This window comes from Eubalaena glacialis, chromosome 7 (assembly GCF_028564815.1).
Source record: "Eubalaena glacialis isolate mEubGla1 chromosome 7, mEubGla1.1.hap2.+ XY, whole genome shotgun sequence".
Classification (NCBI taxonomy): Eukaryota; Metazoa; Chordata; class Mammalia; order Artiodactyla; family Balaenidae; genus Eubalaena; species Eubalaena glacialis.
Window position 1 is genome coordinate 31767987 of NC_083722.1, and position 25378 is coordinate 31793364.

At 53.9% G+C, this 25378-nt stretch overlaps 1 protein-coding gene and 1 long non-coding RNA gene across 3 annotated transcripts in view; one reads left to right on the forward strand and one right to left on the reverse strand.

Moving 5' to 3' along the window:
- LOC133095170 (uncharacterized) overlaps nt 1-5456 on the reverse strand; it is a 21425-nt gene extending 15969 nt beyond the window's left edge. Inside the window, exon 1 of the long non-coding RNA XR_009701558.1 lies at nt 5172-5456. This is a non-coding gene — a long non-coding RNA (uncharacterized LOC133095170). The remainder of the gene's footprint in view (nt 1-5171) is intronic.
- AARS2 (alanyl-tRNA synthetase 2, mitochondrial) lies at nt 5212-17483 on the forward strand. Of its 2 annotated transcripts, XM_061196130.1 has the most exons (22): nt 5212-5467; nt 6101-6292; nt 6821-6966; nt 7171-7338; nt 7903-8047; nt 10188-10333; nt 10533-10641; nt 11016-11054; nt 11131-11242; nt 11698-11831; nt 12286-12430; nt 12666-12838; nt 12965-13078; nt 13177-13317; nt 14009-14146; nt 14250-14359; nt 14512-14620; nt 14918-15040; nt 15290-15400; nt 15978-16061; nt 16175-16285; nt 16752-17483. In XM_061196130.1, the coding sequence occupies exons 1-22, from the start codon at nt 5225-5227 to the stop codon at nt 16914-16916; spliced, it is 2958 nt and encodes a 985-aa protein (XP_061052113.1). In that variant the 5' UTR covers nt 5212-5224; the 3' UTR covers nt 16917-17483. The 2 variants fall into 2 exon arrangements, with proteins under 2 accessions (XP_061052113.1, XP_061052114.1); XM_061196131.1 differs by lacking the exon at nt 13177-13317.
- The last annotated feature ends 7895 nt before the right edge of the window (nt 17484-25378 follow it).

Genomic DNA, 25378 nt, shown 5'->3' on the forward strand with positions numbered 1-25378 from the left:
TAATAAACATGCTCCCTAGAGCCCATAGCCCCTTCCAGACTCTACTTTTTTTTTTCTGCTTCTCTTTTTCTGCAAAATCCCTCCAAAGTTGTCTCTATTTCCTGTCTCCACCTTCTCACCTCCCCTTCTCACTCCAGTTGGGCTTTCCGTCCAACCATCCCACTGAAACTTCTCCCACTTTGCCCAATCCATTCATCAGGTCTCTGCTCTTATCTTGTTCAGCCCTCAGCAGCACTTGATACAGCTACTCCCTCCTACCTGAACATCATCTTCTCTTCCAGTTTTCCTCCTGACCCCCATGGCTTTCTCAGGCTTCCCTGCAGGGGTCTTTTCTTCCAGCTCCCCAGAATACAGGCCAGGACATGACTCTCCTCTCTTCTCCTCCATCCTGCTCTTCCACTAGGTGCTCTCATCCAGGACCACCAATGTACCAGTGACTCCCAAATCTATAGCTATAACCCTGATCTTGCTTCTGCACTCCTGACTTTTATATCCAACATTGAGTGACATCTCCACTTGGATGTCTAAACTTAATGTGTCCAAAACAAACTCTTGATTTCCCTTCCACGGACCTGCTTCCCCAGGCTTTCTGAGGTCAGTGAATGGAAACACCACCTACCTAGTTTCAGGTCAGAACTTAGAAATTGGTCTTTTCTCTTTCCCTGCATCCTATCCATCAGCTACATACATATACATATGCATGTATGTGTGTATATATGTATATATATATATAAATGGGAGCTCTATCTCCACATATAGCCTGAATCCAACCACTTCTTGTCTCCACTGCTGCAGTCCTATCACTTCTTTCTTGGAAAACAACATCCTAATATGCATTCCTGCTTCCCCTCTTGTCCCCATAGTTCATTCTCTCCCAGGGGAAAGATCTTTCAAAAGCGTAAATCAGATCATGTTGCTCCCTTACTTAAAACCCTCTAATGGAACATTTTATCTGTAAATATATATTCTCCCTGTCTGTGTCCTCTATAAAAACCTAGAAACAATGATTAAACCAGTAGCAATGAGCATCCCCAGCACCCAGTTTGTAGTTCTGAACTATGGTTTCCCACTAAAAGTACCCAGGATTTTTGGAAATGGCTGATTCCAAGTCTGGGGTAAGAAATGTCTTGGGTTGGCAAACTTTTTTCAAAGGGTCAGACAGTATTTTAGATTTTGCAGGCCAAGAAGCAAACTCAAGGATATCATGTAGGTACTTATATAACCATTTAAATGTAACCATTTAAAAATGCGTAAGGACAAACCCGAGCATTGCGACCCGACCCTCGAAGGTCCACTAATCCTTGAATTTCCGATCCCAGGAGGCTCCGACCTCTTCCAGCCCCGCCATCTGCTCTCCCAACTCTAGCTGGGTTCCCGAGAGCGCCGGGCGCCGCTCCCCTCCCCCGCCGCTGGTCCTCACCACCTTCGCGTCTCTTAGCAACAGGCCGACGCAACCTCCACCCTCCCTAGACTCCGGGTGGGGAGGAGGAGAGCGAGCACGCATGCGCCCAAGGAGCTCCCGGCTCCACCCACCCCCTCCGGGAGAAAGAGGAGATCACTGGAGCACCGAAGCCCAAGGGCCTGGTCCCAAGCCAAAGTCTGTGTCCACACTCTTCCCACAAGTCCTCTACCATACCCTTGGCCTGGTAGAGGAGAGGCAGCAACAGCACCACCATGGAACCTGGTAGAAATACAGAATTTCAACCTCACCCCAGACCTACTGAATCAGTGTCTGCATTTGTAACAAGATCCCGGGAGATTCCTATGCATATTAACGTTTGACAAGCGTTGCTTTCACAATAAAGGGTTGCTTTATTTATGGCAAAGCCATAAATAAATATATCGGGGGCTTCCCTGGCGGCACAGTGGTTAAGAATCTGCCTGCCAATTCAGGGGACATCCCTGAAGCCGATCCCTGGTCTGGGAAGATTCCACATGCCGTGGAGCAACTAAGCCCGTGTGCCACAACTACTGAGCCCGTGTGCCACAACTACCATAACCCGCGCGCCTAGAGCCCGTGCACCACAACAAAGAGTACCCCCCACTCCCCACAACTAGGGAGAAGCCCGCGCACAGCAATGAAGACCCAAAGTAGCCAAAAATAAATTTATTAAAAAATTAATAATAAATAAATACATCAAAATAGGAACACCTCTTGTAGGTTGAACTTTTAACCTAGACCCTAAAAAACAGCCTTTACGATTTACAAGCGGAAGTTCTCACAGCCGAGTTCCTTATGCTTAGCAAGGGTGAAAATCCCCTCGTGTCTCCTCTGACCATCCGTCCAGGATGGAATGCATCACTGACCTCAGGTTCCTGCTCTCAAAGTCAATGGGGAAATCAGGAAGGCCAATTTCCATTCCCAGTGTAAAGGCATTACTTCTTATGAATAAGGTGGAAAGAGAAGGCTCAAAGAATGGGCTCCTTGGACTTGCCAAGATAAGTAAGTCAGACAGCAACATAAGGGCAATTCCAGCCCCAGGGAAGGCAGTACCCAAACCCTGCTGAACAGGTCCCAGGAGACAGACCCCATTTCCATTTTAAACCCCCAAACGAAATTTCTATGATTATTAAGACATATGAGAACTCCTAAGAGAAGTTCTGAGGTCAGTAACTTCTCACTCTGGTGAGTTGTCTCCATATTCATCTATCTTGGGAAACTGCAGAACTTAAATTTAACTTCCTCATCAGATGACAGTGGCAAATCAGAATAAGCACATCCCAATCCTAGAAGAACCACTTTGCTTCACTGGTGAATATCAAAAAGAAGAGACTGACTTACCAGAGGACACCACATTCCAAAAAAAAAAAAATCATTTTTAATGGCAAGGACAAAATAACAAGATGGGGGGAAAAAAACGTTCTTCAAACAGAAAACAACCCAAAATACCCATTTCTAAAAATCCATGATACATACTACAACACGGATAAGCCTTGAAAACATTATGCTAAGTGAAAGGAGCCAGTCACATAGGACCACATATTGTATGATTCAATTTATATGAAATGTTCAGAATAGGCAAATCTTTAGAGATAGAAAGTAATTAGTGATTGCCTAGGGCTGGGAGGGATGCGGGAATTGGGGGTTAATAGCTAAAGGGTATGGGGTTTCTTTTGGAGGTGATGAAAATGATCTCAATATTCTAAAAGTTAGATAACAACTCTGCGAATGTACTAAAAGCCATTTGAATTGTGCACTTTAAGTGGGTGAATTGTATGGTATGTGAATCATATTTCATTAAAGCTGTTTGGAAAAAAAAAAATCCATGGCTCCACTCTAGATCCACAATAGTCTAAAAACATGGAGTTCCTACTATAATGCAAAGACTTTCTGGGCAAAATCTGAAGGGGAAAAAAAAAAAGGTGATGTCAGTACTGGGTAGAGGCCCTTACTAGATTTCTCTAGCAAAACACTCCCATCTCAATTTGGGGAAGAATTCCACAGTCTCGTCTCAAGATCATGAATCTCACAGAAATCCCCATCTGGCTTTAGGTTCCTGTTCCAAAAATACTGGAAAAACCAACAGGCAAAACACACTTTCAAAACACCACCTTTAATCTACGTGGGAAAGGGAAGAAACAGAGGATCACAGGATAGATGCCATGGGTTCTGTCAGAATACAAAGTCGAGAATTCATTATCACTATAGAAACTCAAGTCCAAAAAAAGACTACACATTTCCCAAGGAAACTGTCTTCAAAGTCCCTGAAAAACATAACTCACAAAGAATGGTGGCCAAAAGAGCTCAGCTGGATGGCTGAAGCCTTAGAGGTGATCACACTGACCTCAGTTCTGCTGCCCCTATTGGGCTTTAACCTTATCAAATTCTCTTCTCTACCTGCTTAATTTCCCACACCAAGAGCAGAGGGTATCAAGAGAAGCCCGTGAGGAATCTGGCTCCACCCACAAATGCTTGTGTTGGCCTCATGGTCACAGCTGTTACCATGGAGAGTAAGACAGAAAGGGAGGTGGAACAGGTATCTCTCTTACCCTAAAGCAAAACACACAAAACCCTAGGGCATTGGGAGGCTGAGAGAGAGAGAGAGAGAGAGAGAGAGAGAGAGAGAGAGAGAGAATCTCTTCAGCTATCATCCAACAGCTTCGACCTGCCCTGACGACCTGGAGTCTCTCTAATCCCCAGGCACATTAAAAGACCAAATGTTATTAAGCAATTAATAATGGAACAGATGCTGCTTGGCTTCTGTGTCTCCGCTAAACTCCTGCTCCAAAGGGCCTGCTTCACTCCCTAAGAACAAAATGGCCATTTCCAATGCCAAGGGCAAAAAGAACCCGGAAGTACCCAGCACACTGTCTGACACATAGTAGGTATCAATAAATATTAGTTGAATGACTCTTGAATGAATGCTGATATCACCTCCCTTGGCCATCTCTGCCTTCTTCCCTCAGCCTGGAAACACACACACACACACACACACACACACACACACACACACATACACCACACAGAGTTGAATCCACACCTTTTCACTGCAACTGTATTTGTAACCTTGCAAAATTAATAAACATAATTGGATAAACAACAAGGTCCTACTGTATAGCACAGGGAACTATATTCAGTATCCTGTGATAAACCACAACGGAAAAGAATATGAAAAAGAATGTATACATATGTATAACTGAGGCACTTTGCTGTACAGCAGGAATTAACACAACACTGTAATTCAACTATACTTCAATAAAAAATAAAGAAAAATAAAAGTAACATGTAAACGAAAAAATTAAACATAATTATCACTGCTATAATATAGATTTCTGAAGGGCAGGGACTTTTGTCAATTTTTTTTTTTTTTTTTTTCTGTCTGTGCCTTGTGGCTTGCGGGATCTTAGTTTCCCCACCAGGGATCCAACCCCGCCCCAGCAATGAAAGCTCCAGAATCCTAACCACTGGACCACCAGGTAATTCCCTGTCAGTTTTGTTACTAATGTACCTTAAGCGCCTAAAATAATGCCTCGCACACAGTAGCCTCTCAATTAATATTTGCTGAATGCCAAATGAATTAAGGGCCTACTGTGTTCCAGGCCGCTTGTGTTAGATGGACTCTGGCAGGCGCCTCCTTCCCAATCACCTCCACCCGGAGGCAGAAGCTGCTTTGACGCCTCCTGTAGCCAGGGGTCGCTGTAGGAAACGCCTGGCCTCCTTCTCAAGTTACCTTCTATCTCCGCACTGCCCTTTGACCCCGTGAAGTCATTGCCCCGAGTTAAGATGGCGGCGTCGGTGGCAGCTGCAGCCGGGCGACTTCGGCGGGCCATTCGAAGGTCGCCGCAATGGCGGGGCCCCAGCCGTCGGGCGTTCTCATCCGAGGCCCCTCCAACCCAGGCCGCGGCCGTGCGGGACGCCTTCCTGAGCTTCTTTCGGGACCGCCATGGCCACCGCCTGGTGCCATCCGCTTCCGTGAGGCCCCGCGGCGACCCCAGCTTGCTTTTCGTCAACGCGGGCATGAACCAGGTAGGGGCTGAGCCACGCTGATCCGGGCGGAGTTTGTGATTTTTTCCTGAGAGAAAGGCGTTGCGGGATTGGGCAAAAGAAGCGAAGGGCGGAGCTCCTAGCTTTTGGGGGAAAGAGGGCTGTGCGTGGTTAGGCTTAGCGATTGGGGCACAAATTAGGGCTTGGAGAGGGCTCTGCCGGGCAACTTCTGAGTTGAGGTTGAGTTTTAGGTCCAGGAATGGCGGGTGTGGAGTCCCGTGGGGGAAGTCTGGCTTCATTTATTAGTTCTTTAAATAAAGATAAGTCATTCATTAAAATAAATGTTGAGCACATGCTATGTGCTAGACGGTGTTCTCTAAGCTTTTGACTTTGAGCACCACTTACCCTCTCTAGACTTGCTCTGCTTCCAGCCACCAACACTTTCCTCCTTTTACCTTGCTTATTTTACTAGCAGAGTCTCTGTTTCATGATTTATTTACCCCTTGTCTGCCCAGACACACCAGAGATGGGTGCCCCCACGCTCCCAATCTGCCCCCCTGGCTTTTCAGGGGCTCGGTCAGCCTTCACTCTGAACTACCATCTCTCTCCACACCCTCCACGTTTCCCTTTTGCTGAGGGTCTGGGATATCTCTCTCGCCCTTCATGTGTTTCCAGTTCAAGCCAATCTTCCTGGGCACTGTGGATCCACGAAGCGAGATGGCAGGCTTCCGACGTGTGGCCAACAGCCAGAAATGTGTGAGGGCTGGAGGACGCCACAGCGACCTGGAGGATGTGGGCCGAGACCTTTCCCATCATACTTTCTTTGAGATGCTCGGCAATTGGGCCTTTCGGGGGGTATATTTTAAGGTGAGTCTCCAGGAAGCCCTGGAGTTAGGAAAGGGTCAGTGGTCAGCCAAGAAAGGGGTCAAGGTTAGTCCTGTCTCCACTCTTAGAGTCTGCTTAGGGAGGGCTTCAGACCAGACACAGAGGCAAAGTGCTAGATGAACACGTATAATAGGAATGTGTCTCGTTTCCCTGATTGGGTTGTAAACTCCTTGAGGGCCAGGACTATGCCTCCTGCCTAATGGCTGGTCAATAATTATTGTATGAGTAAATGGTGAGACAGCAATACTAAAGTGCAGGAGTTAAAAATCATCCCAGGCTAGGGTGGATAGAGGATTTCATGGAGAAGGTGGGACTTGAAAGAAAGTAGGATTCAGAAGAGGGAGGAAGCTTTCTATGCAGGAAAAACTCTCATGGCTTGTTCTGGAAACAACGTGGGCAGTGGAAATGGTTTTGTCTTAAGCCGAGGGCTGAACTCATGTGGCTTGATTGGAACTTCAGTGGGGCCTTCTTCCCACCCATTTTCCTCTTCCCAATGGGTTTGCACTGCAGGAGGAGGCTTGCAGCATGGCCTGGGAACTGCTGACTCAGGTCTATGGGATCCCTGAGGACAGGCTCTGGGTCTCCTACTTTGGTGGTGACCCCAAGACTGGGCTGGGCCCGGACCTGGAGAGCAGGGACATCTGGCTCAACTTAGGGTGAGTCCACCCCCACTTATGTCCACTCCTGGAGCACAAGAGGACTGGAAAATAGAGATTACCAGAGAGTCTCAGCATATACCGGGATACTGTAGGGTCAGCCCTGTTCCTCCTCCTGCTGAGCTTAATGGAAGGGTTCTCCTGGCAGAGGGGATCCCAGATTCTGCCTTTGTCTCCCCACCACCCATCTGGCTTCCTTCCCAGGGTGCCTGCCAGTCGCATGCTCTCCTTTGGACCACAGGAGAACTTCTGGGAGATGGGGGATACTGGCCCTTGTGGGCCCTGTACTGAGATCCACTATGACCTGGCTGGTGGGGTGGGAGCCCCCCAGCTGGTGGAGCTTTGGAATCTGGTCTTCATGCAGCACAACAGGTAATGGGGTGCAAGAGCAGGAGGGAAATCCCTGACTGGAAGTGAAAAAGTCGGCAATCAGGACACTTGGATCCATTTTTTATAAAAACAAACACTTAAATGGCATTTACAATGTGCCAGGCATATTTCTAAACACTTTTCAGATAATAATTGATTTAATCCTCGTCTTTGCCCATGACAGTTGAAACTAGTCACTGCTGCTCTCCAGAGTCTGCTCTCTTATATATGGAGTTGAACTTGATGATCTCTTAAGATTTTCTACCAGCCTTGACATGTCTCTTTCTAAAGCAAAGAATTGTGTCCCAGAAAGGGGATGCCTGGGTCCAGGCAAGGGCCCAAGCAGAGGGTGAAGGTGGAGATCACTCTTTATGAGAAAGGACGAGACCCAAGGCCATCGTCATCTGCTTTTGGGGGTGGCGGTGGGGGGATGATACTGCCCTCTGGTTCCTCCCATTGTCAGCCCCCCAGGACCCTCCCCCATCCCTTTATGCCACTTGAGCGTCTGCCTCATACCTGTAATCCTGTGGGGGGGGGGGCCTCACCTTGCACACCTTTCCTGGCCAGAGAGGCAGATGGAAGCCTGCAGCCCCTGCCCCAGCGGCACGTGGACACAGGAATGGGCCTGGAAAGGCTGCTGGCCGTGTTGCAAGGCAGACGCTCCACCTACGACACCGACCTCTTTTCCCCACTGCTCAATGCCATACACCAGGTGAGCCTGCCTCTTCCCTTCCAGAAGCCCCTCTGACCTGCTCTCACCAGTGCTCACTGCCATTGCTTTCCATCTTTGTTGAGAACTCAGAATATTTTCTTGCCTGTGGGGACAGTGACCAGCCAAGGATACAAAGGTGTCAGACGTGAGGCTCCGATTCATATTTACTGCCTGATATTGCTCCTAGCTCCTTCCTTCCTTCATTTACTCAAAAAATACATGTTGAGTGCCTACTTTGTGTTAAATCTTTGTGCTTGGTTCAGGAGATACAGCAGTAAAGAGAAAATAGATCATGGAGATTACATTCTAGCCTAAGAAATAGGTAATAAATAAATGTATTAAAGAACAAGATAGCAGTTTACAGATTGTGAATAGGCAGTAAACCTGGGTGATAGTAATTGGCAGGGGACAGGGGGTAGAGAAGAATCTTAGATGATATGTTTGGGGAAGGCTCATCAAGGAGATATCTCTGAGCTGAAACCTGAAAGAGGAATCAGCCACAGGAAACTCACTCCAGGCAGAGGCAACAGCGAATACCAAGGCCCTGATGCAGGAGAGGAACAGAGTGGCCAGCCAGCTGAAGTAGAATCACGTGGGTTACAGTTGGAGTGTGTGTGGGTTCGCTCTTGCTGTATAATAAACCACCTAACATTTTGTGGCTGAAAGCAACAACCATTTATATAGCGTATGAGAATGCGGACAAGCAATGTAGGCTGGTCTCAGCTGGGTCACTCTTGGTCCTGTATGAGCTCACTCATACATCTGTGGTCAGCTGCTAGGCAGCTCTACTTCTGGGAGTTGGCTGGCTGTCAGTTTGGGGCTATGGCGATGACTGGGTTGTATGTCTGTCATCCAGCAGGCTAGCTCGGGCCTGTTCACATGACAGCTTGGCAAGGTTCCAAGAAGGAGAGTGGAAGCACATGAGGCCTCTTGAGGCCTGGGCTCAGAACAGTGTCATTTCCACCACATTCTGTTGGCCAAAGCAAGTCACAAGTCTAGCCCAGATCCAAGGGATGGAGAAATAAATTCTATTCCTTGATAGGAAGCACCTGTAAAGTCACATTGCAAAGTGGCATGCACACAGGAAAGGGAAGGATTGTGGCCAATTTTGCAAACAATCTACCACAGAGAGGAAGGCAGGAGTCAGATCTTGTGGGGCCTTGAAATCCAAAGTGAGTCTTTTATTCTAAATGTGGTGAGATGGGCTCCAAGGCAGTAGGGGCACCATCTGATTGACACTTTTAAAAGGCCACTCCTGTTGCTGTGTGAAGGATAGGCTGGAAGGAGACCAGAGTAGAAGCTGAGAAACCAATTGGGAGCCTATTTCATAGTTCAGGAAAGATAATAGGGTGTGGCTTAGGTTGGTAGCAGTGGAAGTGGAGAAAAGTAGATTGATTTGAGAGATCTCATAGAGGTAGACACAAAAGGCCCCACTAATGGATTGGATGGGGAGAGGAAAGAAGGTCAAGGCTGGCTCCCGAGTTTTTGACTTGAGTAATGTGGTGAATGGCAGGACTTTATTGAGAGGGGGAAGCTTGGGGAAGAGACAGGTTTGGAGCTGGATGAATCAAGCACTCTGCTTTGGAGCACAGCTTAATGTATTCACAGCTCACACACTCCTTCCCTGCGCCCATAGAGGCTGTAGAGCCCGGTGTGGGGAATGAAGAGCACCTGGGTGGGACGGGCCTGGTTCAAATCTCGGATCTGCTCTTGAATTGTGTGCCCTTGTAGAACTTAGCTCCTCTCAGTCTCACTTTCCTCTTTTTCTGTTTGTTTTTATTTTTTTCCACCTTTTTTTGGTCTTGTCTTTTTTTTTTTTTTTTTTTTTTCTTCTCCACTTTCCATTTTAACACCTCCCAGAACAGGAAGTTTTAGGGATTAGATTAGACACCGTATCATTCAAGTACCCACCCGGTTCTGATAATAGAAATGCAGTAAATGATCACAGCTGTGCTCGTTGTCTGTGCTGAATGTGGGCCCCAGGAGGCAGGGACTCACCTTTGAAGCTTCTCTGGCCCAGGCCATTCCAGATGCGGTCAGCTTTAGGGGTGAGGGCAGATGCTCCAGGAGTGATGGAGAGTGTCCCTCCTGGGCCAGGGCATGCAGGGTCGGCAGCCATGTCTCCTCTCCTGCTTCCCAGGGTTGCGGGGCACCCCCTTACTCGGGCCGGGTCGGGGCAGCAGACGAGGGGCACACAGACACAGCGTACCGTGTGGTGGCTGACCACATCCGCACACTCAGCGTCTGCATCGCTGACGGCGTCTCTCCTGGGATGTCTGGTGCACCGTGAGTCTGGAAGGGCTACAGCAGGGGCAGGGGCTGCTGGGGGTTGCAGGGGAGAGGAGGGAGGAGATGGAGAGGTGGGTCCGGTTGAGATGGCAGGAGGAGGGGGAAGCGAGCACACACTCTGGACCTTGCCCTCCCCTCTCCCCTCCCTGCTGACCGGGGGCTGCTGGGGGCTCATCTGGGCTCTGAATCCTTCTAGGCTGGTACTTCGTCAGATCCTCCGTCGAGCTGTGCGGTTCTCTACAGAGTTGTTGCGGGCACCACCTGGCTTCCTGGGCAGCCTGGTGCCTGTAGTGGTGGAGACGCTGGTAGGGGCAGAGCTTCCTCACTTCCCTGGGCCTCCCTGGGGTCTCACGGAGCCTGTCGCTGAGCCCATACAGTGCCCCGGCCTGAGTTCCCCACCCTAAATGTCCAGCCCAACGTCCTCTCAGTGGGCTAACAAGAAGCAGGGAGCCTTCAGGAGGCCTTCTGGCCCAGGCTGCTGAGCCTTTGACCTCGGGACCCCCTTCTGCCCATATCAGTCCCCCTCCCCCCAGAGAAACTGATTCCCCATTTGGATCCCTCCCCCGTCCATCAGCCTCTCTGAGTCTCCAAGGCAGGTGTCCCCAGGGAGGCCCAGGGTGGAGGTGCAGAGTGGGCTGGTTGCTTTTAACACCTCCTCAGCCCTGTCTGCCGCCCCCAGGGAGGTGCTTATCCGGAACTGCAGAGGAACTCAGCCCAGGTACTGGATTTGGATGGGGGAGGGAGGGGCTCCCTCTCAGGAGACCCAGCTCCAGCCCTGCCCTGCCCCCATTCAGATAGCCAGCCTGGTGTCAGAGGGTGAGGCGGCCTTCCTGGCCTCCCTGCAGCGGGGTCGGCGGATCATCGAGCGGACCCTGAGGCGCCTGGGGCCTTCCGATGTGTTCCCCGGTGAGCAGGGCACCTGGCTGAGGTGTGAGGGACCCACTTAGGCGAGCCAGGCCCAGGCCTCACATCCCCCCTCCTCCCCCACGTCCCTCTCCCCGTACTCTCTCTCCAGCACCTCCCTGCTTCTCCTCACTTCCGTACTGCCCAGCTGGCCCTGCCTGTGGTCTCTGCTTTCCAAGGCTGGCTTCATGCTGAGAATGAGCTTCTCACCTCCTTTGAAATGACATATGCCAAGGGGAGGACCCTGGGCTACCCCCAGCTCTGGCTTTGGGGCCTGAAGGTGACCCCTCTCCCGGGCCTGCCCGGTGTGGGGAGGGGGCACTTGTGCTTGGCACCCAGTGGCTTCTGTGTGGTCAGAAAAGCCCTGGCCCTTACTTCTCCCTCACTTCTTCTCCCTCCCTCCATCCTGCCCCTCCTCCCTCAACACCCCTTATGTCCCTCGTCTTCCTTTCTCATAGCCGAAGTGGCCTGGTCCTTGTCACTGTCTGGGAACCTGGGGCTCCCCCTGGACCTGGTGGAACTGATGCTGGAGGAGAAAGGGGTGCAGCTGGACTCTGCGGGACTGGAGCGGCTGGCTCAGGAGGAGGCCCAGGTACAGGCTGGGGCACTCCCACACAGGGCTCTGTTGGGACACGTCGGCCCCTTCCCCAGCCCTGAGTTCTTGTGGGAGGAGCTGCAGCTATTGAGGGAAACAGGAGTCTGAGGTAGGGTCTGTCTCCTCACTCAGGCCCTGCCCACAGTCCGTGGAGGGGAACGCTAGTTCAGTGGGCCACACTGAGTAGCAGAAGGGGAGAGGCCAGCACAAGGGCCTAGAGAGGGGCCGTCGGGGGCAGCAGTGGGTGAGGGAGGCCTGGTCCTGAGACCCCCGCACGAGGGGTGGTTCACCAGCCAGCCCAGGGTCTCTAGCAGCCAGCCCAGCCTGAGGGCTTATTCCAGACGGGGTGCAGCGTTCACACAACTGTGTGGCAGAGACAGGGTTCTCCGGAGACTCAAGTCCCATTGCACTCTCCGTGCACCCCTTCCGTGCACACACGCCTGTCCCGCAGCACCGGGCACGGCAGGCCGAGCCAGTTCAGGAGCAGGGACTGCGGCTTGACGTCCACGCGCTGGGGGAGCTACAGCGCCAAGGGGTGCCCCCAACTGATGACAGCCCCAAGTACAACTACTCCCTGCGACCCAGTGGTGGTTATGGTGAGAGCCTGGACTGAGGTGGGTGGCCACGGGCTTGCCTGACCATGATTGGGAAGGACATCAGAGACCAGCTACCAGTCCTATGCCTTCCCCAGGGTAGCCACCGGGGTTCTCTGGGGGCCCCGGCTGGAAGTGCCCCCCAGCCCCGTGCCTGTTGACTTCAAGGAAGGCACAGACCCACATCCTGCATCCCAAGCCCCTGCCTAGCACTGATAACCATTCTTGGCCCTGGCAGAGTTCAGCACCTGTGAGGCCCAGGTGCTCCAGCTGTATACAGAGGACGGAACAGCCGTGGCCTCCGTGGGGGAAGGCCAGCGCTGTGGCCTCCTCCTGGACAAAACCAACTTCTACGCCGAACAGGGAGGTCAGGCTTCCGACCGAGGCTACCTGGTGCGGGTGGGACTGCAGGTGAGCCCCCCCAGCCCCCCCAACACACACACAGAGGCTCCTGCAGGAGGCAGACCTGAGCCAGAAGGGAACCAAGGGGAGGGAGAGGCTGCAAGCACTCAGTGCCTTGGCCCTGCCCTCCCCCAGGACGTGCTGTTCCCAGTGGCCCGGGCCCAGGTCTGCGGAGGCTTCATCCTGCATGAGGTGGTGGCCCCTGAGTGCCTAAAGGTGGGGGACCAGGTACAGCTGCACGTGGATGAGGTGAGGACCCCACCCCTGCTGTTCGTGCCATCCTGCAGCCCCTTTTCTCTCCCCACCCCCACCTACACCCAGGACCCTGGGTGACAGAAGTGTTTCAGGCCTGGCGTCTGAGCTGCATGGAGAAGCACACAGCCGTCCACCTACTAAACTGGGCGCTGCGGCAGGCCCTGGGCCCCAGCACAGAGCAGCGAGGGTCCCATCTCAATCCTGAGTGGCTGCGCTTTGACGTGGCCACGCAGGTGAGCAGGGCATAGAGGGGCAGCCTTCAAGTGAGGCGACGGGCTTAGAGGGAGTCTGGTAGTGTGGGAGTTTGGCCAATAAGGGGACCTGGGCTGCCTCTCGTTCAGTCACTGGGGGGCCTTGGGCGGGGGGCTTCCCATCAGGCTCCTCCTGCACCAGTGAGGGTTAGGCTAACCAGTGTGTGGAGCCATCCCTTCACCTCCAGCCACCCAGCTTCCTTGTCCCTGCTGTCACCCAGGCCATTCTTGCTCAAGCTGAGCTGCCCTCTCCCTTTACTGCCATCCTGTCTCCTTGTACCTCTGGCTCAAATCCTCTGGGAAGTGCTCACTGACTAAATCTCGTTCCACCTGATTACTCCTTGCTCCTGCGTCTCCCCCATCCTGTACTTCTCTTCCACTGGCTGACCCTTGTTGTAAGCTCCCTGAGTCCAGAGCCTCCATTTTCTGTCTCTTCATCAACTTTCAGTGCCTAGTGAAAGGCCTGCAGCTTCCGATAGGCCCAACCCCCAGGTAGCTTTCTAAAGAAGAGAATTGTTAGCTCCACAAATGTGTACTGAGCACATGTTATGTACTAACCCCTGTTCTAGAACCTGGGGGTAGTTCAGTGAACACTGACTGCTTCTTCATGCATCACTCCCAGGCATGGGGCTGACTGCCTGTTGGTCTGTCTGTTTCCCCCCAATGCCCCCAGGCCGCATTGACCCCAGAGCAGCTCCGGGCAGTGGAGGGCACTGTGCAGAAGGCCGTGGGGCAGGATGAGGCCGTGTACATGGAGGAGGTGGCCCTGGCACGCACTGCCTGTGTCCCCGGCCTGCGCTCTCTGGATGAGGTGTGCTGGGGGAGCCCACGGGGTGGAGGTTGCCTGCCCGCCCCCCACCCTCCCCTCCCCTCCCCTCTGGCCCCTTAACAGACCTGTGCCCTCTCACTGTCAGGTATACCCAGACCCTGTGCGGGTGGTGTCTGTGGGTGTGCCTGTGGCCCAGGCGCTGAACCCAGCCTCCCAGGCCGCACTGCAGACTTCTGTGGAGCTGTGCTGTGGGACGTGAGTCACTCCTCTCTGCCTGCTCTGGCCTGGGGCCCTGGACCTTCTCCCCTCCCTGGTCTTTGGAGCCACCAGCCCCTGGTTTGGAGCTCAGGCTGCTCTTTTCTCTCCCATTGTCACCCGGGCTTCCTCCTCCCTCCCTCTGCCCACAGGCACCTGCTACGCACAGGGGCTATAGGGGACCTGGTCATCTTCGGGGAGCGCCAGCTCACCAAAGGCACCACCCGCCTGCTGGCCATCACTGGGGAGCAGGCCCAGCAGGTCAGCACGCCAGCAGGGCCTGGGAGGCTTCTGGGTGTGGGTGGGGGCCAGAGAACACACAGCTGATGCTCTCAGGCCGGGGGATGCCCAGCAGCAGAACCAGTGTTCATACCTGAGCACCAGTATGGCCCTACCAGCTGCTGGCAACCGGCATCTGTTGTGATTATTTGGTACCTTGATGGGTCCCGATTGTTCAGTGTTTCTAACTTGGCCTTGCCCAGCAATGGGTTGAGAGTGCCTGTCTTGGAGAGGGAAAGTAAGCCAAGCAGTCCTGACCATCCGGTTCCCTCCCTGCAGGCCCGAGAGGTGGGCCAGAGCCTGGCCCAGGAGGTAGAAGCAGCCGCAGCGCGGCTGAGTCAGGGCAGCCAGGATGTGGTGGAGGCTCAGCGGCTGTCCAAGGACATGGGACGACTCACTGATGTGAGGGCCACCCCCAGCATGGAGCTGTCCCCTCCCTCTCCTGGCCATGTTCCCTTCCCCGTGCATTCCTGGACCCTGCCCGTCTCTCCCCAGCATTCCTGTTAGACTTCAGCTGGCCCAGGTGTTTGTCGGTTGTCTGCAGGGTGGGATGTGGTGGGTGTGGTCTCTTCCCTGGCCTTGCTGGTGGTCCCTGCCTCAGAGACCGTGGCTCAGGGAGGGCAGGGATTGTTGTACTGCTTCTGACCATAGGCCGTGGACACTGCCGTGATGCCCCAGTGGCAGCGGCGGGAGCTTCAGGCCACACTGAAGGCGCTACAGCGGCGTGCCAACACTGCCGTCCGGAAACTGGAAATGGGGCAGGTAAGAGGAGGTCCAGCTGCACCCAGGAGGGCCGATACCAGGCACACCCAGCAAGGGTCAGAGATGCTCTAGCACGCACGCTGAGAAGCCTCAAGGCCTGGCAGGGGGGTGGGGGTGGGTGGCAGCTCCTCGCTCTCCTGCCAGCTGAGTGCCATCATCAGGCCATTTCCCCACTTCTCTCTCTGCCAAACTGGGTCTCTCCCCGCAACTCCCAAGTCTGGCTCAGACTCTCCCTCCAGGAAGCTGACTTGATTGCGCCATTCAGCCCTAATTGCTCCTTGACTGTGGATCCTCCCCCCTCTGCCCCCTCTCACCCATCTGTGCTCCAGCCTTAGTCCTTTCACCTTCAGCGGCCTATTTGTAGGGGCCTGGAGCTATGATGAAAGGGAGGAGGTGAGGGGGGAGAGGAAGGACACAGGGGGGACCCAAAAGAAGGAGGCCATTCTAGGCAGAACCCCTGGCACCTTTGCTGGGGGAAGGGGGCCGTGGGAGGGGATTTCTGGACTGGGGCTCAGTTCAGAAGTGGGGGCTGATTGCCTCCCAGCCCGACCCCCGTGCTGTCCTTCCTGCCTCACAGGCTGCACAGAAAACCCAGGAGCTGCTACAGCAGCACTCGGAGGGGCCCCTGATTGTGGACACAGTTTATGCTGAGTCTCTCTCAGTAAGTGTTGCAATTGGGGGTGGCCCCAGGGTCTGGGGAGGGGACAGTCCTGGCAGGGAGGAAGCTGGGAGTCCGGGGAGCTGTGAGGTCGCCATCTCCCCTCCCTTGTGCAGGTGCTGGTGAAGGTGGTCCGGCAGCTGTGTAAGCAGGCGCCCAACACGTCCGTGCTGCTGCTCAGCCCCCAGCCTCTGGGGCAGGTGCTGTGTGCCTGTCAGGTGGCCCAGGTAAGGAAAGAGGGAGGGCAGCTCCCACCCCGCCCGTCTCCTGGTCCAGCTCTCTGATTCCACACCTTTTATTCCTCCCACACGAGGGAGCCACAGCTGGGTAGAGGCCGTCTCTGCAGATACCCCAGGGTGGGGATAGGACCACCTCCTTCTCCCTAACCCACCCCCTTCTCCCTAACCCACCCCCTCCCCCACCCCACCCACGAAGGCACCGAAAGATTCCCTAATTCCCACCACGCCACCTCCAGGCTGCACATTTCTTGCAAACAGGTAGCAGCCATTCATCAACCTCCACTCACGCATTCCTAGCCCGTCCCTCTCCTGTCTCCTCGCCTGATTACCCCCACCATGTGCCCGGCTCGGGAGAGGGTTCTAATCACCGTGACTCCACTCTCAAAGGTACATTGAGTGGATGGTGGCAGGGAGGGCTGCTCTGCATCACTGCCCCTTCTGTTTCTGTCCCCAGAGTGCCATGCCAGCCTTCACAGCAGAGGCCTGGGCGCTGGCTGTGTGCAGCCACATGGGGGGCAAGGCCTGGGGCTCTCGAGTGGTGGCCCAGGGCACCGGAAGCACTGCTGACCTGGAAGCTGCCCTCAGTACAGCCCGAGCCTATGCCCTCAACAAGCTCTGATCCAGGCTCACTCAGGGACTCACAGAGACTAAAGAGACAACAGACAGGCCAGTGCCTGGAGCCCTGAAGGAGCCAGCAGAACCTCCCCGGAAGCTAAGCAGAGGACTAGAGGCTGGAGGCCAAGCAGCTGAGCCGAAGAGGACCGCCCTGGGCTGGGCTCTGAGTGGACACAAGAAGATGTGGGCTGGGGAAGGCAGAAGTGGGCACGGCAAAAGGCCCCCGCTAGTTGAATGTGAAGACATGGCTGTCCTGGCTGTGATTGTTCATTAAAAAGTATTTCACAGAGGATAGGAAGCTCCAGAAGGTTCTTTCGCCTAAAAAAGAGCAGCCTTTCCCCTCCCAGCAACCTGGAATGGGTGCCCCATGACTAGTCTGACCCCTCACACTGGGCTGAAAGGCCACCCGGCATCCAGATCAGAACTCTCCTCATCGCCACAAGTGCTTGGACAGGCCCTCTATGCCAGCCTGTTCTGGGCACCCACAAAGGCCTCCCTGGCCACCAAGATCCATTAACTGTCACATAAAAGTCATGAGAGCCAGGTAGATCCTCTCTGGTGTCACTTATTTCATTAACAACAACTTCTCGTTTTAATGAAGTCTCTGGTGATTTGTTGATAAAATGAGCTAACAGGTACTGGTCAGTTGCTGAGAATGTGGCAAGAACCAACCAGACTTCCTGCCCTTGTGGAGTTTGCTTCCAGTGGGGAAACAGCAATGAAGAGAAAGAAGAGGGTGTCAGATGGGGATGAGGTCTGCAGAGAGAGCAGAACTGGGGAGTGGGAGGGTGGGGATGGCATCTGGGGGAGGGTGTGAGCCACGTGGACCTCCAAGGGAAGAGCCAGTGCAGGGGCCTGAGTGGGTAGTGAACAGGCAGGTGGCAGGCCTTGGGGTCAGAAGGGAGCGGAGCCAGAGCAAGCCTACTCTTTTAAAACAAGTTGCACAGCACCTGCCCCAAGCCTGAGGTGAAGCTGAAGCTGAAATTGGCAGCTCAGAGCCAGAGGAAGCCAAGGGATGGAGGGTAGCCCTCCTCCCCTACCAACGTGAATCCACCCAGGACCAAGCCAGACACGGGAGCTCCACGTCTGTTTGCAGATCTCTGTTGCAGGATGAAAGAAGGGGCCTCAGGGGACCCATCTCCAAGTCAGAGGCTCCCTGGCTGCGAAGTTCTGTGGCCATTTAGTCAAAATTATTAGAGCAGAGCCTAAAAAAGAGCAGCCTCCTGACATCATTTCCTGCATGATTTCTTATTCTAAGTGAGGCACCAGTGATTCGTTGGTAAATCACTGATGAGGGCTCGAAAGGGACCTGAATTCTTGGCCCCTGGCTGCTTGCAGCCCTGAGGAGTTGCAAAGCTTTCCCTTGGGTTTTTGGCAACTGGAGCAGTGGCCACTGTTCACTGGTGCTCAGCAAAGGCCTATCTCTTTACATGTGGACACCAAGGTGAGGAGTTGGGGGTACCCATTTTATTAATGAGTTAACTGAACTTCTAAGGTGCTAACTTGTCCAGGGTAACCACCTAGTAATCATCAGCAGAGCTGAAATTAAAGCTAAGCTCTGTCTCCAGTGAAACTTCCCACCACTCTTGGTTGCTCTTCCCCTCTTGAAGTACAATTTCCTTTTCTAACTAGCCAGCCCCCATGAAGTTGGTCATTCCTGGTATCAGGCTTGGGGCTGTGGGAGGGAGCACTGTGGAGGCCTGGGCCTTCCTGCCTGGTGCCACTCTTCAGCCTTGCTGACACCCTGAAGAAAGGCCAAGGGTCCCTCTGCAGGGATGCCGCAGCCCACTGCTCCCCTGCAGGGCCTGGAGTCAACCGGGGGCCTCAGGGGAGTTCAGGAACGCCTACAGGTGCCCTTCCACCCTTCTCCTCTTCCAGAAAAGACTGGCTGCTGATGCTTTTCCGAGACCCTCTTTCCATTTGTCATGCCCACCTCCATTTCCACACAAAAGGCTCCGAGAAGGAAGAGCACTGTAGCGGTCCAGGAGCCCTGCCGCCATCCCCCACTCCCCACCTTCCCCCTCAAAAGCCCACCCCTTCCTAAACATGTCCCCAAGACGCACAAAGCGTGCCGCACCGCCAGGGTTCCCGCTGCCTGCTTGGCGGCCCCACAGAGCGCCTCAGACGGACACTTCTTTGCGTCGACCCTGGGCCAAGTCATGCTGCGACAACCTTCCAAGAGCAGAGCCCGGCTTGCACAAGCGCGCACGCGCACCCGTCGTCTAGGACCCGCCCCCTAGCGACACAGGGCGTCCCTAACGACCTGAGCCGCGAGGGACCTGCTAGAAGGTGAGCGCCCAGGTCTCGGAAGCGGTGAGGCGACCTCGACCCCGGTCTGCCCTAGCGGGCTGAGCTCTCCCTGCCCCGACTCCCACCGACGGCGCACGGGAACCCCTCCAGCATCCTCCCACCCGGCCGAAGTCTGCAGGCTGCCGCAGCCTTGGCTCCACATTTCGCGTGGGGAGGAAGGGCCGGTCTGTACCTACGAGAGGCCCCCAACCCCACCCCCATTTGAAGTGGGATCCGTGCCTCCTAACCCGCTACAGCCACTGCAAACTGGCCCAGGGTCTGCGAGTCAGGGGAGGGGGTCCGTGAGATGGAGAAAGGGGAAAGTGGAGCAAGAATAGGTCGTGGGGGAAAGCAGTCCCAAGCCCCTGGGCCCCAGTCTTCCCATAAAGGCCGACCCCTATTCCCAGCTCCTGCTGGCTGAAGTCCCTCAAGACAACAGACATAAGTGGGCCTGGCCCAGGGGTGTGATAAGTGTGCAAACTGTTTAACCGGCCAGAGACCAAGGGTGGTGGGCCAGAGCTGTCAGAGAAACTTTTGTGCCCCTCTTTTGTGATTCTGCAAACTGTGAATTCCCAAATGCGAATGTGCCAGTGACTTGGCCTGAGGTAGGGTCTGATACAGTACGCATGAAAGGGATCGGGGGAAATGTAGACAAAAGCCCAGGGCCCTGAGGAGAAGCTGGCTGAGAAGGCAGAGGAAGCACCATCAGAGAAGGTGGGGGGGTGAGGGGGCATCAAAGCCCAGCCAGCCCAGAGGGGGCGTCCAAAGCCACAGAGGTGCTCACGGGCCTAAAGAAGGCCAGGTGCTTCTGCCTCTCAGTTCTGAGGGAGGGAGGTGAGGACCAGGGATGTGGTGAGCAGGAAGGGAAGAGGGCACCCCCTCCCCTAGCATCTTCAACTTTCCCATTTGGGCAGGCAGGAGGAGCCTCTGCACAAAGTGGTTGGATTTAACCGGGGACTTGAGAAGGATGGAGAAGGTCTGAGAACTTTCTGAGAAGAGGGAATGTGCTGGAGAGTCAAGCATTGAATCTTAGGTGTGGGAGGAGCATGGAGGGTCTGGTGTGGACCATGGGGCAGGAGAGCACAGCTCTGCAGTATATCTTGGGTCCTCGTGGGGCCTCAAAAGCTTAAGGATACAGGTGATAATCCAGTTTTGCAGAAGGACCCTGTGCCTGGAAGTGACTTAGGGGGTGAGGGAGCCTGGGCTGTTTAGGTTAGCAGCAACAAGGGTAACCCTGGCCTCCACGCTGGAGAGAGTGGAAGGCCCACTGGAAAAGTGCTGTGACGACTGAGTCTAGGGCAATTTAGGAAGCAATCCCAACATCTCATGATTTGTCTCTGCTTTTGTGCAGAGAAGTAAGGGAGAGCTTTGGACAGACATCAGCTCAAAGCTCAGCTTCTCCACTTACTCGCTGTGTGATGCTTAGCAAGTTACTTAAGTTCTCTAAGCCTCTGTTTTCTTTGTTTTCCTGTTTGTGAAATGAGGATAATAGAGTTATCATAATAATAATCCTCAATAATAAAATTGAAGATTTCATAGGCTTACGTAGGTACAACATCTAACATCTTCGTCGTAATATCTAACACAACTACTGAAGCCCGTGAGCCACAACGAATGAAACCCGCACGCCTAGAGCCCATGCTCCGCAACAAGAGAAGCCACCGCAATGAGAAGCCCGCGCATCTCAACAAAGAGTAGCCCCTGCTCGCCACAACTAGGGGAAGCCCGAGCGCAGCAATGAAGACCCAATGCAGCCAAAAATAAATAATGAGGACACTCCTGGCCAAACTGAGGCATCTCATCACTTTTTTTTTTAATTTATTATTTTTTTGGCTGTGTTGGGTCTTTGTTGCGCGCGGGCTTTCTTTTTAGCTGCTGTGAGCGGGGGCTACTCTTTGTCGCGGTGCTCGGGCTTCTCATTGCGGTGGCTTCTCTTTGCTGCGGAGCACGGGCTCTAGGTGTGCGGGCTTCAGTAGTTGTGGCTCGCAAGCTCTAGAGTGCAGGCTCAGTAGTTGTGGCGCATGGGCTTAGTTGCTCTGCGGCATGTGGGATCTTCCCAGACCAGGGCTTGAACCCATGTCCCCTGCATTGGCAGGTGGATTCTCAACCACTGCACCACCAAGGAAGCCCCTCATCACTTTCTGTTGCCTGTGCTTGGACATGTAGAGAGCAGACCTTAACACCTAACCCTTTGAGTTACGGGTTGAATGTGATTTCAGGACCCTGGACGCTGGTCCTGAGGACACAGGGTTGGGACCAGGGAAGGAGGAGGAGGATTTACCTTTCTTCAGGGATTGTGGCCCTGGGTTGGCAGGGTTGATGTTGGAGACATAGCATGTGAGGCCCCACAGGCCCATGAGACAGGTGTCAGGAGATGAAAGATCACTGGCTTGTCCCCACTTTCCCATCTGAGGGCAGGGTGTGCCCTTAGAGGGGGACACAGATGGTGGCACAAGAGGCACTCACTCTCGGTGGCACTCACCTTTCTGGAACGTCAAGAGGATTCCTGCCCCAGAGGACAGAGTCTTGGACACCCTTCCAGTCTTCAAACTCTGGGATTCTCTGACAGCCCCACTGGCTCCCCAGGGAGAGAAGTCTCCAGAAGGGAAGGTACCCACTCTGCCACTTCTGGGGCTGTCCTCTATGCGCCCTTGAGGGCTGTGGGAGGCTGGCTAATGGGTGTCTACCCATCCACAGGCTTCTAGGGAAGATAGTGTCACTAGAACCACCCCCAGCAGCAGACTGGTGATGCCCAGGCCAGACTAAGGCTGCCCTGGGAAGTAGGAGGAGTTACCTCAGTTCTCCTGGCTTCTCATTCTCCTGTGAGCCCTCCCCACTCCCCCCAACTCAGCGGTGCATTCTCCTTGACCCCTTCCCAACTTTGCTTTTTGGACCTGAAACTTATTCACACTGAGGTGTGGACGACTGATAAGAGGGGAGATATATCTATATCCCCTTTCTGACTTAAACTGTCAGATAGGATAATATATTGCATGACCTACATTTTTTTAAAGTTTGCTACATTAATATCAGTATATATTTCATAATTTACTATGCTTTTGTTTGACCTAAAACGATGAGTTCAGTGAATACCCTGACGGTCCAGTGGTTAGGACTCAGCGCTTTCACTGCCGTGGCCCAGGTTCAATCCCTGGTCGGGGAACTAAGATTACGCAAGCAGCATGGCCCGGCCAAAAAATAAAATAAATAAATAAGTAAGTAAATAGCAGTTCAAGGTTAACATAGGGATATATACACACGCATGTATGGACTGTTAAGATTTCATTTCATTAGGGAGGAAATGCATTTTAATATAACAGGGATGAAAGCCTTATGTTAGGGACCTGAAATTCCCATAGTGGGAATTTCCAGCCAACACCCAGCCTGGGGAGACCCTCCCTGACAGATTCCTGGGATGCCTGCTTCCCAGGGAACAAGAACAGGCTTTTTCTTTCCTAGTGGAGGGGGGGGAAGTGAGTGGAAGAGCAGGGCACTGTGGATAGAGGCAGCCAAGCCCCTGACCCTGGCCCCAGCCCTCCTAGATATCCGGGGGCCCATTACTTCCTGGTCTGGTCTTCAGTTTCTTCATCCATAAAATGGGGGTGAGAAGCCTGCCCTGACTCCAGTGTAGAGTGGTTGGTTGTAAGACTCCAATGAGAGAAGCGTTCTGAAAGAAACTTGTAACTGTTAAGTGCTGATACTGTCCTGTGGCTGGAGAGATGGGAGATGAGGTCGGAGGCTCGGGTGGTCGGGAGAGGAACAGGCCTCCGGAGTTAGACATCAGGCCAGGTGAGTAATAGCCTGGCGGCCCCTGGCCAACCCATTGAACTAGTTCATCTACCGATTTAGGATTTTTCCTGTAATTTCATTCACCAAATGGTGAGCCACCCAAATGGTCAGGACCCTTTGGTCACAAAGGGGCAGAAACCCAACTCTTAGCTTCAGCAAAAGGGACTTGTCAGAAGGCTGTCGAGTTAGGTCTCAGAACTGAAGGAAGCCCTCAGAGGGCCCTCGGGGACGAGGCCTGGGGACCAGAGGTGCCCAGCGTGCTCTGTCCACCTCCCATTCCTACTGGTCTCCACCAGGCAGCATTTCCTCCTGCCTCAGACAGGCCTTTTCCGTGTGAAGGGAAACAGCTTCCAGCAGCAGGGGATCCGTATCCTTCAAGGACATATGTCCTTTTGTCTACCTCCATTTGGACAAATCCCAAGAAGGACTCCGATTGGCTTATATCAGGTGCACCCCTGAACCAATCACTGTGACCATTACAGGGCGCTCCAATTGGCCAGAATCTATGATCAGAAGGAGGTGGGGCAGCCCCAAACACCAGCTGCCTCCCCAGCAGACCTGACACTGGGTTAGGGATTAGAGACGAAAATGAGTAAGAAATTGTCCCCACACCTGGAGGAGCCCACAGTCTAGTGTGGGTGAGGGGAGAGGGAGGTCAGTCACCACCAAAGTGACACAGGTACTGGGGTGGGGGGGGTCTGACAAAGGGAAGGTGGGGCGCAAGAGAAGCTAAAAGGCTCCAGAGGGAAAATGGTGCTTGAGCTCAGGCTCACAAGACCAGTGAGGGTCCGTTTCCCAGGCCGAGACCGTGGGAAAGGCATTCCAGGAAGAAGGAGCAGCTTGAACAAAGGCTGGGCGGCATAGACTAGTCTGCGGTGTTCCAGATGCAGAGAGGAGTTTATTTCAAACAGAGCGTCTGGTCACGGAGGGCCTTCTACACGGAGTTGAGGAAGCTGGGCTGCACCGCATGAGTGGCGGGCTTACATGGAGGCCTGCCACGGCAGCTGTGGGAAGGCTAGATGCTGGATGACACACCCAGTGCTGGGCAGCTGCAGCTACAATCCAGGTGGACAACGAGGCCCTGAGCTAAGGCTGCAGCAGGAAGGGAGCGGAGGGACCCTGGGGCGGGAGAAGCAGAACTGAGGGGAAACAGCAGTAACCAGGTGGGGGGCCTGAAGGAGAGAGGTGGTTCCCAGCTTCGGGCTTCAGGCACCTGGAGGGCTCCCGGTACCCCTGGCCGAGGTAGGGAGCCCGGAGGAGCGGCAGCTCGCAGGAGGCACTGAGTTCTCTTGGGGGGCAGATTGAATCTGCGGGAGCCGGGAGGCAGGCCGGTGGCCCTGAGTACGGAGCTCAGAGGAGACGGGAGAGCTGCAGCCCAGCAAGAGGACGAAGTGAGGCCGGGCAGCCGCAGCTAAACCCTGAGGGGCGGGCGGAGTCAGAGGAGCCTGCGACGGAGGCTTCTGGAGAATGATCCAGAGGCCCCGAGGAGAGTTGAGAGTGGCAGCCGCGCAGTGGTTGAGAAGGGCAAGGTCGGGCATGCGACTTGATGTCATCTTTGTAACATTAGTTACTGGGAGGCAAGGAGTTCATCTTGCTCATTATCCTTTGAAACATACTTTGTTTTATATTTGATTGGTTCTTTTAAGTATTTTTTTAAAGCAACTTTTGGAACTAAAATCCTTCTTAGAAGAATCCTCTGTCTGGTAACAATTTGCTTGCCAAAAATATTTTTGTAATGTCGACTTTTAAAAAATAAATCAGGAAGTGATAAGTGAAAACTATCAACTCTGACCTAATTATGAGGTTAATGTTGTCAATATTTGCCTTAAAAAATGACATCAGACATCATGTATGGAGGTCTCTGTAAATGTTGCAGGACAATAGGGGCTCTTTTTTTCTACCAGTGAAGCCTGCTGAACACATGGAGGGCCGCCCTGCCCCTTCTTTCTGAGGAGGTGGCTCAGGGCCCTGGACCAGCCCTGGGGGGTGTCCTGCAGCATCCTGCCCGGAGAAGGCTGCAGGCTCCAAACAGCAGCCAGAGCGGTTAGGACCAGACCTTAGGAAGGGTTGCCAGGTCCTAATGCCTAAGGCAATAGGCAGTGAGAGCAGAGCCACCCCGTTCCAGAGAGCACCCCACCAGGCCCCAGGTGGGGTCTCCCAACATGTGGCTTCCTGAGAGGAAGAAGGGACCACCAACCAGGATGGTGAGGCCCGGCAGTGCTGTGAGAAATGCCTGGAGAGCCAGCTCCCCCGGCCAAGCTGGGTTCTGCTCCCTTGGGCATGGCCCGCAGGGTGTCCTGGGATGCATCTGGGACCAAGGGGAATACCGGCATGTCTTAGGCCAGAACTGTGGAGGGAGCCCCAGGCGTCCAGGTGCGGAGCTGGCAG